This window comes from Panthera uncia (genome assembly GCF_023721935.1).
Source record: "Panthera uncia isolate 11264 chromosome C1 unlocalized genomic scaffold, Puncia_PCG_1.0 HiC_scaffold_4, whole genome shotgun sequence".
Classification (NCBI taxonomy): domain Eukaryota; kingdom Metazoa; phylum Chordata; class Mammalia; order Carnivora; family Felidae; genus Panthera; species Panthera uncia.
The window spans coordinates 7,321-23,625 of record NW_026057585.1 but is presented as its reverse complement, the minus strand read 5'-3'; the positions used below and the strand labels follow the sequence as shown (position 1 = coordinate 23,625).

The following is a 16,305-nucleotide window of genomic DNA, read 5'->3' as shown; positions in this document are numbered from 1 at the left end:
CAATGTGGGGGAATCTGTTCCTTCTAGGGACATTTGTCAGTATTGAGAGACAGTTTTGGTTGTTTCTAGATATCGAGGTGGCAGCATCTCAGACTACTGGCATTCAGTGGGGGAGGAAGGCTACAGCTACACATGCCACAGAAGCACCTCACAATGTCCCCAGCCCCATCACAGGGAACTATCTGGGTCAAAATGCCAAGGTTGAAAATCATCAGGGTAGGTTAAAGAGCTAGGGAGAGGAAGGAATGGCATCAGGACAGCCAACTCCATCTGCTCAGTAAACATCCCAGAGAAAGGTGACATGACAGAGGAGGGAGAGAGAATTAGAGAGAATTAGAAAGAATCTAAGAAGTTATGGTTTTGAGAGAGGTGGAGATGAAACCTTAGGAGGTGTGATAATGTGAAAGTGTGGATTAGGAGACAGGAAAAAGGGTAAGGGGTTGTGAGAAGTGATTCTGGGACTTAGATGAGAAACTTACTGTTGCCTGTCATATGCATGGAACCCCTAACTGACTTACATGAGCTCATTTAGTTTTCTAAACAACCCATAAGGTAGGTGCTCTTAAGAGCCAGATTATAAATGGGGAAACTAAGAATCCAGTTTTGTACCAGGACGGAGGGCACACAGCCAGTAGGTGGTGTAGCTGATGGGCTGCAGAGGTCATGCTCTGGACCTCCTTGCCATTTGGTCTTTGCCAGAGACTTTTCATGGGATCTTTGAAACAATGACTTTTTTCACTTAGCATTTATGTTGGCTTGTTTGTGTTTGGTTTTTATTTTTGTTTTATTATTATTTTTTTTAGATCTGCAGAGCAAAAGCCCAGCCATGTGTTATAATTTCAGTAAAACTTAAAAAAAAATTTACTCTTCCATACTTGGAACTTTAATATGAAATTCAATTGCCCTTATGTTGAGATCACCTGCTTAGAGATTAGTCTCACTCTCTTAGACTGTTGAAATACTGGAGTAGAAAGCATTCCAACCAAGCTATCCAAATGGTTGGATAAAGCCAACCAATGGTTGGAAAAAGCCAAGGGAACATCACAGAACCTGAATGAAATCAAAATTGAAATCTTGGGAGAAATCAGTGCAGGGCAGGATATAGAGAGCAAAACAGTAATGCTGTGTAGCACTTTGGGAGTACATTGAATTTAAAAAAAGGTTTTTTTGTTCTTAGAAAATATCAAACTGGCTATTTATTTTCACTTTAATATCCAAGGACTCAAAGTTTCTAAAGTCTTCAGGATTTAATTTTAATAAAGCGTTCCCAAGGAGTTTGCTGTTGAGACATACTCTGACCAGGTGTGATCCACTCTCCAGCTCAGCATAATTTTCTAAGGTGGGAACCACAGCTTCTATGTCTGGATCTATCACCATGAACTACTTGCCCCTCAAAACCTTAGAAATTCCTGGATACTGCTTCCCTATGGGACCAAAACAATATGGTGTCATGATGAAAGTATGCCTCAAAAAATGTACAGGGTGTGGCACAAAAACAGACACTCAGATCAATGGAACAGAATAGAGAACCCAGAAATGGACCCACAAATGTATGGCCAACTAATCTTTGACAAAGCAAGAAAGAATATCCAATGGAATAAAGACAGTCTCTTCAGCAAATGGTGCTGGGAAAACTGGACAGTGACATGCAGAAGAATGAACCTGGACCACTTTCTTACACCATACACAAAAATAAACTCAAAATGGATGAAAAACCTAAATCTAAGACATGAAGCCATCAAAATCCTTGAGAGCAGGAAAAAACCTCTTCGACCTTGGCCACAGCAACTTCTTACTCAACACATCTCCAGAGGCAAGGGAAACAAAAGCAAAAATGAACTATTGGGACCTCATCAAAATAAAAGTCTTCTGCACAGCAAAGGAAATAATCAGCAAAACTAAAAGGCAACTGATGGAATGGGAGAAGATATTTGTAAACGACATATCAGGTTAAGGGTTAGTGTCTAAAATTTACAAAGAACTTATCAAACTCAACACCAAAAAAACAAATAACCCAGTGAAGAAATGGGCAAAAGACATGAATAGACACTTCTCCAAAGAAGACATCCAGATGGCCAACCAACACATGAAAAAATGTTCATCATTCATCATCAGGGAAACACAGATCAAAACCACAATGGATACCACCTCACACCTGTCAGAATGGCTAACGTTAACAACTCAGGCAACAACAGATGTTGGCAAAGATGCAGAGAAAGAGGATCTTTTTTTGCAATGCTGGTGGGAATGCAAACTGGTGCACCCACTCTGGAAAACAGTATGGAGGTTCCTCAAAAAGTTAAAAATAGAGCTACCCTAGGACCCAGCAATTGCACTACTATGTATTTATCCAAGGGATACAGGTATGTTGTTTCGAAGAGACACATGCACCCCAATGTTTATAGCAGACTATCAACAATAGTCAAAGTATGGAAAGAGCCCAAATGTCCATCAATGGATGAATGGATAAAGAAGATGTGGAGTAAACACACTCATATACAATGTGGAGTATATACTCATATACAATGGAGTATTACTCAGCAATCAAAAAGAATGAAATCTTTCCATTTGCAGCTACGTGGATGGAACTAGAGGGTATTATGCTAAGTGAAATTAGTCGGTCAGAGAAAGACAAATATCATATGACTTCACTCATATGAGAACTTTAAGATACAAAACAGATGAACATAAGGGAAGGAAGCAAAAACAATATAAAAACAGGAAGGGGAACAAAACATAAAAGACTCTTAAATACAGGGAACAAACAGAGGGTTGCTGGAGGGGTTGTGGGAGGGGGGATGGGTAAGGGACATTAAGGAATCTACTCCTGAATTCATTGTTGCACTATATACTAACTAACTTGGATGTAAATTAAAAATATAAAGGTAACAAATGCCAAAAAAGTGTTTAGGGTGAATAGGCTTGACTGAGAGATCAGAGTCATAGGATGGGAGGTTGGTGGACTCAGAATCACAAAATACACAGATCTGGGCAGAACTATCGCACTTGTACAGAAGTGGCTGGGAGCTTGGCCCACATTCCTAGTAGCACACCAACTACCAGAAAAATAGGACTCAGCCTTTGAAAAAATAAAGCCTGACATCCACTAAGTACTGTAGAATGATAGTTGGAGCCTCAGAAGTACCCGTTGGTTTCAAGCTCTCAATGCCAAAGTGTCCAAGAACTCCTGCAGTCAATAAGTCCACTCAGGAGGGGGAAGAAACAGGAGTTGGACAAACCCATAAGGTTTGGACCTGCAACGCCAGGACAAAAAAACCCAGAAGTTATGCAGTTTACAATGCTGCCCCTAAGAGAGGACCCCAACAGCTGAGAGCTCAATGGGTAGAGAGATGCCCAGTTTTCATCAGAAGACTGCCCCCAACACCCAGTCCAGGACTCAATAGTCAATAATTCATTGATTCAGAAAATGTTTATTTCCTATGTGCAGAAACCACTGTAGGTCCTGAGACATAAAGGAGAACAAGAAAGACAGTCCCCTTGTTTGTTGGCAACACAGTAGAATAAGGCACAAGGATCCCTCTGTCTAGCTGGCTTCTCATACTCTTGGACTGGGGAGGCAGGGATGTACGTTTGGTTAACACAATGAAGGACCTCAGCTTGGGAAAAATATCGAGTCTTAAACATACTGGCTTTGCTGGTGGAAAAAAGTTCATGTGGAGACTTATTGCTTCCATACCACAGGCAATTGTCAAGTAAGAACAAGGGATGAATTATTCACTATGATGGGGAGCCTACTAGTGCACACATAGGCCTCTGCCCTCATGCCTTTTTGGATTTCTCTCCTTCGCTCCTTCCAAAGTCCCAGTGAAAAACCATGCCTGCACCAGTGCTGTGCAGGTACTCTCATTTGCTCCCTGTTATGCTGTGTTTGAGTATCTCAAAGTGGGTGGCCACAACCACAGGTCTTCCAGTGGCAGGTAAACAAACACATTTACTATTAATAATGTTTTATCACAGCTATTATTTTTAATTATAGCTGTGATATAAAACATCTGTCTATTCTTATGCATAATTATATCCCAGAATCTCTAGTGTTATAATAAAATGAATGAGACAATTCTACACAACTGATTTAAATGCAATTTCTACAAATGTTAGTTATTCACATCAGTTGCATCATGGTAAGTGTAGATAATAACACTACCACAGGTACCAATTGTTATTCACCTTCTACCAATGATAACTCACCTTTCAGCTAAATTTTCCCTGACTACTCCAGCCTAGATGAATCACCTCCTCCTCTGAACTACTCCTAAAACCTGAAACCCAGAAACACACAGAGTGAGTGATTTACTGACACATCATTCATTACATGTAGGTTAGTTTCTTGTTTCTATCTCTATTTCAACTCTGAAAATCTATGGTCCATTTTGCCTTGATAACATTGTAGCCTTTTCCCTCCCTAAACAGCTCTACCTTAAGACAGCCATTGCTTAAAAAAACCCAAGGAAACAAAGCCATGGATATCTAACTCTATAATCAATGCTCTTAATGAACATAACATTCTAGTCCCTTCCATCAGCCACATCTGCCCTCAATCATCAGCTTTATCACCTCTCTCTTTGCAGGGACCCCTGTGACTCCTGGGTTTCATGAATTCCTCTCTGTGGCCCCACCCTAAACCAGGTAGGGATGGAGTTGAGGGAAACCCAGCAGAAGGTGACTTGTATTTCAAGAATAGAGAAACAGCCAATGATAGTTTTTGAATGCTTTGAATTTGGAACTTTACAAAAAAATTGTTGGGGTTACTTTTCAACTGTTGCCCCAAAGGACTCAAGATTTCACCCATTTGGCCAAAACAGGCCTCTGTCCTTGCTTCTGGAGAGTCATAAAATATGTAAAATAAGTGTTCATTTCTGCAAGAGATTTGAACATCGGTTTGTCCTCCATGTTAGGACATTAGCTCAGCCCTCCTGCTCTCTTTCCCAGGAATCCCAGTTCAGTCCCTGGGTGCCATGAATCTTCTTTGAGGCCCCAGTCAGCCCAGACAGGGTCTCAGCTCTATTCTTCCATTGTTGTACCTCCTCATCTCACTCTGGGAGCTCAGGAGACAGTAAGCAATTCTCTGTGCATGTACCAGAGTGCTGGGCTGTGTGCAGGGTGAAGGAAGGCTGACACCAAAGACAGTGACCTCACGACTGAAGATGTTATGCACAGTTGCATTACAGCATTTAGCATGTGATGTTTGACTCCATATTTTTGAATGTGTTTGTATTAATAGTTCTGTCGCTCTCTCCTGAAAGACTGTGAGCTACCCAAGAACAGACAAGTGTGATATTCATCCATGTATGCCTGGTTTCCTGCAAAGTCCTTGAGCAGAGCCTGGTGTTAAGAAATGTGAGCTGAATGAATGATGCAGGTGGCATGAAGGTAGACAGTGTGCAAATTTCCTGTTTCCCTTATCAGATGTCCTGCTAAGTCACAGGAAGGTGACGAATGCAAGGACAGTCCTAGGAGTGTGCCAGGCTGTCCCCTCTCTGGGTTGTGAAAGCAGCAGATGGCTCCAGCCTGCACGACAAACCCAGCCACAGGATAAAAGTGCTCCTACCTTGGGCTCCTCACCCGCAGCATCCTCAGGAACAGCTTTATCCTGCCTCCTCTGTATCTGGTGAGTGTCCCCTCAGCTGGGAGCTTGGGGAAGACAAGTCCAGATGTGATCAGAACCAGCAGGAGGGGACCCAGACAGCGGCACCAGTGGGGGAGGGGGTGGTGGTGAGGAAAGAGCTACTGAGGCACCTGTCAGGGGGCTGTGAACCCTCAAAGTCTCAGGTCTTCAGGATTCCTTCCATTCTTATTCTGAGTATGTGGTCAGGGGTGCACACAGACCCATCTGGTGTCTTAGTGTGCATGTCCACTCCGTGTCCCCATGTCCGTCCCACACAGCTTGGTTTAGGAAGCAGCTTGGTCATGGGGACAAGTGTTTGACAAAACCCAGAGGGAAGGGACTTTTGTCTGAAGCTTCTGTGTTCACATAAAAAAATGTTTCTTTTATTTGTTCCAGATCAACCTCCTGCCGCGATGTCCTGCCAGCAGAGCCAGCAGCAGTGCCAGCCTCCTTCCAAGTGCCCCCCATTGCCCAAGTGCCCCCCGAAGAGCCCAGCACAGTGCTTGCCCCCAGCCTCCTCCAGCTGTGCTCCAGGCTCCGGGGCCAGCTGTGACCCCAGCTCCGGGGGGTGACTGCTGCCTGAGCCACCGCAGGTGCCACGGATCCCATGGAGGCCGGCGCCACAGCTCCAGCTCCTGTGATGGTGGCAGTGCGCTGCAGTCCAGGGTCTCTGGGTGTGGCCATGGCTCTGTGGGTGGTTGCTGACTTGGGATCCTGATGCTGAGACAAGTGCTCCTAGAGGGAATGAGAATCGAAAGTGCCTGGGAAATCTGGTGATGCAGACTTTCCAACATCCCCTAATCTCCCTTTCCTGGCTGAGCACATGATCTGTTCATGGAGATGGGGAAGTGGTGAGCTCTCCCCAGAGGGTTCTGTAGATGTCTTTTCCAGGAGCCCACATGGTGCTTCATAGCATTATCACCTCTGTCTGACAAGGTAGAAAAATAAAGCTTCTTGTTACATCAACTGTCTCTCACTTGTCCTCTGACTGCATTGTTCCAGGATACTTAGTGGGTCCCCTCCCTGAACTCCTGCGGGTCCAGCATGCCAGCACGAGGACTAATCCTGGCATGGGACTAAGACATTAAGGGCTCGTATGTTTCTCATACAGAGGGACCCTGAGAACTTCAGGGTGGAAGTGTGGACACGATCTGCTAGCCAAGGCCTGACCGTGCTTATGTGATATGGTGGGAAGAGACCATCTGATGCTGGAATCCACATTTCTGTTGAGGGTAGTAGAGTGGATCAGAAATTGAGAAAAATGAAACCAAAGAGGAGGCAGAAAGGAAGATCTGAGGGAGGAAGATCAAGTTAACCTACAAATGATGGGTTTGAGAAAGAGGGGTGAGCTGCAAAGTTAATAAATCCCAAATAAATCTGAGTTGAGCGTTCCCTGAGAGAGTGCCTGGTGCATTCAGTGTGTGAGGGGCTCTGAGCTCTGAGAAAACTGAGAAAAAAAATAGAACATGAGAAATGTCTCAGGGAGTTACAGATTTGACACCTATAAATTTCTTTCAAGAGATCTCAGGTAGGATGAAACTCATTTTCATTATTTTTTGGCCGTTGAATGCCACTTTTCAAAGTCAACGTATCAAGGAGACATGGCAATGCTACAGTTACATGGGGTCCCAAGTGGGGGAGATCCCGCCCCAACTTTGGAATAGGGGAACATTTATCTGTATGCCAAACTGACTTTGTCATTCTTGATGAGAACCAAATTTGTTGTTTCACTTGTATCACTAGATTTTTGAAATAGATGGTACAAAACAATGGGGGTCTGTTACACCCAAGCCAGGATGGCTCTTGAAATGATTTCAGAAAGATGAAAAGACATTATGTAACTATGGCTACAGGCAGAGTTGAAATATTTGAGAGAAATCAGAGTTAGAGCTTGGAAATTATAGACAAAGCACAAGATCTGTGTGATATTTTGGGAATTCAACTGGATTAAGTATACTTTTGTCATTTCATTTTTTAAAAGTAGTAATCTGAAAATTAGTTTTGCTACAATATTCTTGGACATATAATTTCTTAAGAAACTGAAATAAAAAGTGTCAAAATGAACCCAAATCTGTTCTGTCAGTCCAATCACTCAACTTGCTTACACTTGCTTAGAACTCCTCGAGGAAGTGGCCACAGACATGGGGCCTACATTCAAGCAGAGTTTGAAATGAACGTGATTGGCTACTCGATCTTGGATATTTGAAACATTCTTGAGAGATATTCTTTAAATGTAAGAGTTAAAATACACAACAGAAAAAAGGAAAAAGGACGCATAAGCTCGGTGCAGAGGATTTGCTGCCTGCTGTTGAAACATGCAAGCCACCACATTCAACTATGTTTGCGCAAAGCCACAAACATTGATCAGTCTGTTCTGCTTGGCCTCAAATCCACAGGGGCCATGTACATTTCAGGTGGCTAGCATATGAGATTCATCGATCAAATTCTAGCTGCATAAAACAAACTCAGGAAACAAGAGATGTTGTTGAGGAGGTGGAGAAAGGGGGACCCTCTTGCACTGTTGGTGGGAATGCAAACTGGTGCAGCCACTCTGGAAAACAGTATAGAGGTTCCTCAAAAAGTTAAAAATAGAGCTACTCTATGACCCAGCAATTGCAGTAGTAGGTATTTACCCAAAGGCTACAAAAATGCTGATTCGAAGGGACACATGCACCCCAATGTTTATAGTAGTGCTATCAATAATAGCCAAATTATGGAAAGAGCCAAAATGTCCATCAACTAATGAATGGATAAAGAAGATGTGGTATATTGCTTGGCAGTCAAAAAGAAAGAATGAAATCTTGCCATTTGCAATAACATGGATGGAACTAGAGGGTATTATGCTAAGTGAAGTAAGTCAGAGAAAGACAATTATCATATGATTTCACTCATATGTGGAATTTAAGAAACAAAACATGAAAATAGGGGAAGGGCAGGAAAAATCACATAAATACAGAGTGGTATGCAAACCATAAGAGAGTCTTAAATATAGAGAACAAACTTGAGGATTCATGGAGGGGAATTGGAAGGGGGGATGGGCTAAATGGGTGATGGGGATTAAGGAGGGCACTTGTGATGAGCACTGGGTGTAATACGTAAGTGATGAATCACTAAATTCTACTCCTGAAACCATAGTTACACTGTATGTTAACTAACTTGGATTTAAATAACATGAAAAAAATTCTAGCTGCACATCAACTGGGGAGCAGTGTAATAAGAATACAGAGTGCTTAAATTCAAATCCCAGCTATGCAACTTAAGAGCTCAGCAAATGACTGTCAGTGTCCTCATCTAAAAAATGAGGATAATAACATTGTGTTTTGTGTAGTGACTAGATTATGTTAATGCATGTAAATAATGCAGAAAATTACTTAAATGTTAGTGTTTATTGGCATTTATTATGAAGAATGAAAGAACAAAGTCTGAAATTCAGAAGCTTCCAAGGATTCCTGCTGTTGGTATATCTAATCTGGTTGAAGAAAGAAAGAAGCAGGGTCAATGAATATAGTTCAGACATGAGACACTAGAGCAGTCACAGGAAGTCAGATGTAATTAGGCATGGTTCCAACACTAAACATTGTCTCCAGTAGCTGGAGGAAAAATCCATTCTTTATACTTGGTTAGGGTTGTATCAAGCCATCCTGGGACCATCAATTCATTTTTTCAGTCATTCATAACACAAATACTTACTAAGCATGTGTTGCGTGCCACCTGCCATTCTAGGCAGTGGGGATACAATGGGAACCAGACAAAGTTGCTACTCACTTGGAGCAGACACACAAGTGGGGACTTTGCAGGTAGGGACTGATTTTCTTGGTGTGCATCCAGTGTGCTATGGTCTCAATATTTATGTCTCCCCCTGCTGGAAGCCCAGCTATCCCAGCCCGAGTGGCAGGGCCCGGGCTTTGGACGGATTGGTGACTGCAGGGCGGCCCACCGACAGTGAAGCTTCTTGTACTCCCGCTTTTAGGTAATTTGGCCTTATTAAAGTACCTGGGGTATTGTCTGTTGGGGAATTGCCCTCGGCAGGCCCCCTGGGAAAAGAACTATTAGGGAAGAAAATAAAGTTCCACCAGAAATTGTGCAGCCTTACGTTTAGCCCTTGCCATCCCCTAAGGAGACTCCACTTACAGGAAGGATAGCCTTATACATTTGCCAGCAAAGAGGGCCTGTAAAGGAAAGACATATGGATTTGAAAGCCCCACTCCGGCAACTAAGGAGTGTATCTCTGGGCACAGGTGACTTCAACCCCTAGGCCCACCTGGCCCCCGGAGGCATTCCAGATGATGACTGAACCTAGTTGGTTAAGGTACAGAATGGTTCATTAGTTCCTAGGTGCCTTGTCTCTCTGAGAATGTATGAGGCATGAGTTTCTAAGGCTTTTTCAGCCCCTTTCTGGCACCTTGGACCAAGGCAAACACATTGTTCTTCTGGCCTCATGTGGTTAGGAGGTCATGTCCCTGTAACTGTTCCACTTGAGGTGTTAGGAAATGGAGGGCCTTTCACAAGAACAGCAAAGCAAATGCTTTGTAGATTATAGATAAACGCAGATGCATAATGGAATAATGTAAGAAATTGATCTATAATCAAAGGGTATGCAGGAAAGTTAGGGGAAAATCACCATGTTATTTCTTAAAGGTTGTTTATACATAGGAACATTTTCAAAATTAGGTAATGTTAGAAAAACATAGATGACTTATGCTACAAGGAAATCACTAGCATATATAATGCCACGTTTACTGGAATAAATCAGCCAGTTCAACACACTGCTGTTGTCTGTGTCCATTTTTATTTTTTGCTTTTATTTTAGCTTTTTATTGTAGTTTTTATTTTAGTTTTTTATTTTAGTTTTGTTTTATTTTCACTTTTTCACTGATGCTGTTCATCCTTCGGGAACTCTGGACCTGCTGGAGCTGAACTCCGGCATCCCCTAAATTCATATTTTGAAGTCCTAACCCCCAGAGTGATGGTGTTAGGTGGTGGAGCATTTGGGAGGTGATGAAGTCCCATGGGATTAGTGCCCTTATAAAAGAGACCCCATATCTTCATCCATGTGAGGTTGCAGAAAAAAATGGCCATCTAGAAAGTGGGTGCCCACCAGACAGTCTGTTGGTGCCTTGGCCTTGCACTTCCCAGCCTCCAGAACTATGAGAAACCAATTTCTGTTGCTAGCATTTTGTTACAGTTGACGAAATGGACAAGCTGGGTTCTCATCTGGTGTGTGCTGGGCACCAGCATAGGTGGGATAAACTCAGCCTTGGCAAAATCTGAGGCATGAAGATGTTGAATTGTGTGGGAGTTAACAAGGGCATCTAGTGACAATGGACCCCTCAGCAGAGCCAACAATACTAGAGGGAGAAAGACAAGTCATTAATGGAAAAAGGTTAGTGGGGGCCCTGCTTACTATTGTTGCATCACAAACCACCTCAAACTTTAGTGGTGTGAAACAACTACTGCAGTTTTCTAACAGTTTTGTGGGTCAAGAATTCAGGAAGGGGTCAGCTGGGCAATTCTCTTTTGAGTCTTTCAAGTATTTATAGTTAGATGTCGACTGGAACTGTGGTCACCTGAAGGTTTGACTGGGCTGGACACCCAAGAAGGCTCACTCAGATGGCTGGCTATTGATTCTGGCTGTCAGCTGGGGGATCTACAGCTGGCACCTATACATGGCCTCTCTGACATTATAGGGTTGTCCTGAGACTTCTTACAAGATACCTGGTGTTCCCCAGGGACACCTCCCAGGGAGAGCCTCCCAAGAGCACCAGATGAGATCTGCATGACCTTTTGTCATGCAGAAGTCACATGGCATCATTTCTACCATATTTGGTAGGTTAAAGCAATCACAAGCCTGCTTAGATTCAAAAGGGGAGAATACAGTCCCCATCTCTCAATGAGATACATGCCAAAGAATTTTGGGAAAAGTTAAAAAAACTATCATATGGGGGTATTGAACACTATCCTCGTCCTCTCTCCAGTTCACATTACTTATTACTGGAGCCCCAGTGTAAACTTGTGTTCCCACAGTGTTTTTAAAGGACTCAGCTTTGGCCATGGTTGTAATATATTCAAGTTTTGAAGAGGATGGCTGGTCCTGTAGCTCTGATGTACCTAGAATCATTATTGCAATGATAACGTCCTGTCAAAGATATCAAAGGTTTTTACCTATGTCACGTTAAATTATTATTTCATCCTAGGAAACTAAAATAAAGTACAGTGAGAAAATATTACAAAACTAATATATATCTACCAGAAACACTAGTAAAATGATATCAGCCACTTCTATTACCAATCACATCATTATTATTTCCACCAATTGTTATTCAAATCTCATCTTCCTTTTCCCCCAAAGCTTTCTGGCCAATAGGACATGAGCATCCCTATCTCTGACCACTCCCATGACTCTTTGATCAATAGCACAAACAACATAGTTAGATTTGCGAGTCTTGCCACATTGCCAAGTGTAGACTGCTAATCTCTGGCTCTGCTTTTAATTCCAACATCTCTGGTTCATTTTGCCTGTAATGGTTGTGGTTTTAGCTTTGTTTTTTTTTCTTAGACGTTTCTAGCTTTATCTTCCTATTTAAAAGAGAAGAGGAAGGATGGGATTTTTGACTCCAATGTCTATGTTCTTAGTTAGCACACTGTCCTGCCTCCCATTATCTTAGTTTCCTCCCCTTTCAGATTCAACTTCCCTCAGATGGCAGCTTTATTTCCTCCTTCTTCCAAGAAACTTCCTGCCCAGGCATTCCTGGCTCTTGGGTCCCCTGTGTTCTTTTAAACAACCTTAACGGGACCACCACAGGACATCTCAGCTTCTGCCTCCTATTCAAAAGCCATTTTGAAGGCCAAAGACCTCACCCACCACCCACAAGTGAGACTAGTTACAATGTCTGGACACCTCACTCCTGTCAGGGCAACGGGAAATTGATACCAAAGGCTATGACATAAGTCCTCTGGAATTCCTACACACTTACATTATAGCAGGTATCATTCTAGCTCATAATAACTTTGTTACTCATCACTCTGCACTATGCCTGCTGCACTGTAAGATTCTCAAGAGTGGGAACTGTTGTATACATTTCTGAAGTGTGCACTCAATTCATGTTTGAATGAATGAATGAATGAATGAATGAAAAACTAGCCTTCAAAAGTCCTGAGGGTCAGGGCCAGATATTTTTGGGCCATGGAGGGACTTCCCTGCTATCAGAAAAACATCTGGCCATCTAATGAGGAAATGTTGAAGGCCTGGACCTAAAGATCTGCTACTCAGATTATAACTTATCACTGTCACCACTCTCCATGTCTCAGCACCTTTTTTCCTGCCTAAATCAAAGAAGTAAGAAAGAAAATTTTGGGATTGATCAGTAATCATATTGAGCCAGGTCATTTCTGCCTGACACCCTTTCTATTTCCCTGCTGCCTGTAGATGACCTAAACTGTGGGCTGAGGGTCATAGGGTCAGGATCTGCAATAGTGGTAAAGGGGCAACAGGACAGGGTTTATAGTAATTTTTACATTTATACTCCTGTATCAACGTGAGGTAATGGATTACTTTATTCTTTATTTCCTCCAGTATTACTGGACTGAGAAGTCCTGTCAGGATAAATCAATAGCAGTGTCAGCCTGTCCCAACTGCCTAACCTCAAATATCCTTTAGAAGTCTGGCTCTACCTCTCTTTCTGTTGTGATTCCAGTTCTAGGGGAAGCTGCTCCCTGAGCCACTATGAGACCCACAAATGCTACTGACAGCACCATAAGAGCATTCTGGAGGCCACAGTTGCTGCTGTGGCCCTGCAGGGGGAGGGGCTATTCTCCTGTGTCATGAGGACCACAGAGCATCAGAGTTGGAGGAAACAAGGAAGCACATGCCTGTCCCAGTCTGGAGCTTCTCTTCCTCTTCCTCTCTGCCACATCTGGGGTTGAGCTTTCACGATGGCACCCTTAAGGGTCTGAACTGGCCCATGAAGCTCATTCCTTTTGCTCTCCAGAGGTCTGTGTTATCCCAACTTATGCCACTGTCTCTGGCCTTGTGGAATCATAAAGATTCTCCACTTGAACACTATCTGACTGTGGGCTGCATTTGTACCGCTCCACTACCCACCTTCCCCTTCCCAGACAACCTGGGTTTTTCCCTTCTCTTCTGCTGCCCAGAGAACAGCCCTATGCTGCATGTGATGGGGACCACAGACCAGAGGAGGGTGAAGAAGTAGGTTTTCCTCCATTCAAAGGGAGTCTTTGGAAACTGAGTCAGGTAAAACATCAGGAATCATGATGGAAGTAGGCCTCGTATGTTTTGACCCTGATACGAGCAGGACCCTGCAGTCATGGGACATCTTTGCTGCCCCCACTTCCTCCTCTTCTTCACAGTGCTCCTCCCCATCGACCCAGGCTCTCCATCGTGCATCTGCCAGGCCCACACCCTTAGAACCCCTCCCTTGGCAGTCTTTTCCCCTGTCCCCCATTTCAAATTCTTCACTTTTTATACACTGCAACCTCTCCTTTCTTGGTCTTCATTTGATGGGTGGCTTAATGCTCTCCTCCACCATCCACTTTGGTCTTATTCTTCTTTGCCCACTTCTGATTCCCTGTCCCTCTCACCCCGTCATTCAGTCAGGGAGCTCAGAACCATGTTCTTATAGGAACTCGGTAAGCAGACCCTGGGCCTCCCAACATCACATTAGATCTCACCTCATTTCACACAGGAAAACTCCAGGCTTTCACCAATCTGTCTTCACCAATACCTCTGCCTAACCCCCTTCTATGTAATGCACAAACCCCCAAAGGTTCTTGTGAGCTGGGGAGGTGGGTATGAATGGCTATGTTTCTGTTCCTGAGACAGGAGAAGACCTGTTGGGGCAAAGACTTGGACATGTTAGACAAAGGTTGCAATGCTAATGAGAAGCTTTGTTTTTTCACAGGGACATAAAGGAGAGGGGAAGCTTTGACCTCCTGGAGACCTCCCTCTGGAGGTCTGGAGATACACCCTCTGGGGGAATACTCTGAAATCTAAGGAGTATCTCTGCCAGAGAGAGGGGACAGGAAGAAGATGCACCCCCTCAGGTGGCTTTCAGTCATTTTGGAATTTTTCCCCCCAAATGCTTTTACTTAATCTCATGACCAGGGTCAGCAGCCGCCCCCAGAGCCATGGCCACACCAGGAACCCCCGGACTGCAGCCCACCGCCACCGTCACAGGAGTTGGAGCTGTGGCGCCGGCATCTGCGGGATCCGTGGCGCCTGCGGTGACCCAGGCAGCAGCCACCTCCAGAGCTGCGGCCACAGACGCCCTCGGAGACTGGAGCACAGTTGGGGGGGGGGGCTGGGGGCGAGCACTGTGCTGGGCTTTTCGGGGGGCACTTGGGAGGGGGCCAGCACTGCTGCTGGCTCTGCCCGCAGGACATTGCGGCGGGAGGGCAGGGAGCCTGAGCAAACCACAACCCAAACCAAGTGTGTGTCAGTGCAGAGGCTTCGGGCCTTGTTTCCTCGTTCATCTGTGGATCCTTCTTCTCTGGTCCACTGTTCCCCAAGCCGAGAGCAGGCGGGCACCGGAAACTCTCTGGAGTAGCGCCGGGGGTTGGGGGTATGCTGTCCTGCCCCCTGCTCTGTGCAGGAGTCTCCCCAACCTGCACGTCCTCTCTCCCCCACGACGCCCCCAAAGCGGGCCTGTCCCGCAGACGCAGTGAACACGCCCCCCCGTGGGCATTCGGTGCGCACTGCAACACTGCCCCTCGTCTCTGCACCTGACCTGAATGGCTCACCCAGGGGTGAGCAGGCGGGGAGGAAGCGTCTGGAAAAACAAGGAAGGAGAGGCCCTGAGGTCAAATGAGTCACAGAGCCCCTCTCAGGGTTTGTGGACGCTTCCTCCTCATGAGCCCGGTTCCCATCAGCTGCCCGCCGTGGGTCTCTTTGTCCACCTCTATCCTGTCTTCCGGCTCCCCTCTCTTTGCTGAAGCACAGACACATCTGCTCAACCCCATCAGCTCAGGCTGCCCCCAGCTGGACATTTACTGATTCTGTGGAAACAGAAGAAGGCTCCGCCTCAGGCAGTTGTGGACCAAGGAGCCCAGGACTTGAGCCCTCGTATGCTGAGCGTTATGACCAGCGGCACAAGTGTATGTGTCCTTCTTCTCAACCCAGGACTAAGCTTTCCACATTTTCCACGGATTTTGAGGAATGACAAAAAGGAAGCAGGAAATCTCGGTAACAGTCCAGTTACCCCTGGCTCAGTCCCACTAGCTGCCATTCTGCTTTTATTTATACATTCGGCTCACATAGCCTGCCCTCAGGATACATCCTTGTGGGCACTGGTAATATGGAGACAAACAGAGCTGCCCTTGGCTAGCTCAGTGTCTCAGAAGGACAGAATGGACCACTGGACAATTATGTAGAGCTTATGTTCTCACTGACATAGCACAGGTGTGTGCAAAGGCATCATGCCCAGGGCCACTTTGGGGGTCAATCCCCCACTGCTCTGTAGAGCAGCACCCTCAGAGGGTGAAGTTTTAGGGGTGTTAATTAAGCTGAACTTACTGGATCTTGGGGAGCGAGTTGGTAAGAAGTGGAAGAATGGGGCTGGGACCATGGCTTTTGACACAGAGACCTTAAGAGAACCTGTGGTATCTGGAATGCAGTGAGGGGTGGGGACGTGGGGGTGGGGGAGAGTGGAAGAGAAGCAGTGCGG

General features: G+C 44.9%; 1 protein-coding gene and 1 long non-coding RNA gene across 2 annotated transcripts; one reads left to right on the top strand and one right to left on the bottom strand.

The window, feature by feature from the left end:
- Positions 1 to 5,430: 5,430 nt before the first annotated feature.
- On the top strand, positions 5,431 to 6,592 carry LOC125913395 (uncharacterized). Its single transcript, XR_007454998.1, has 2 exons — positions 5,431 to 5,629; positions 6,023 to 6,592. It is a non-coding gene; the product is annotated as an uncharacterized LOC125913395 (long non-coding RNA).
- Positions 6,593 to 14,749: 8,157 nt separating this feature from the next.
- On the bottom strand, positions 14,750 to 15,025 carry LOC125913394 (late cornified envelope protein 3A-like). Its single transcript, XM_049618489.1, has one exon. The coding sequence runs from the start codon at positions 15,023 to 15,025 to the stop codon at positions 14,750 to 14,752; it is 276 nt and encodes a 91-aa protein (XP_049474446.1).
- Between the last annotated feature and the right edge of the window lie 1,280 nt (positions 15,026 to 16,305).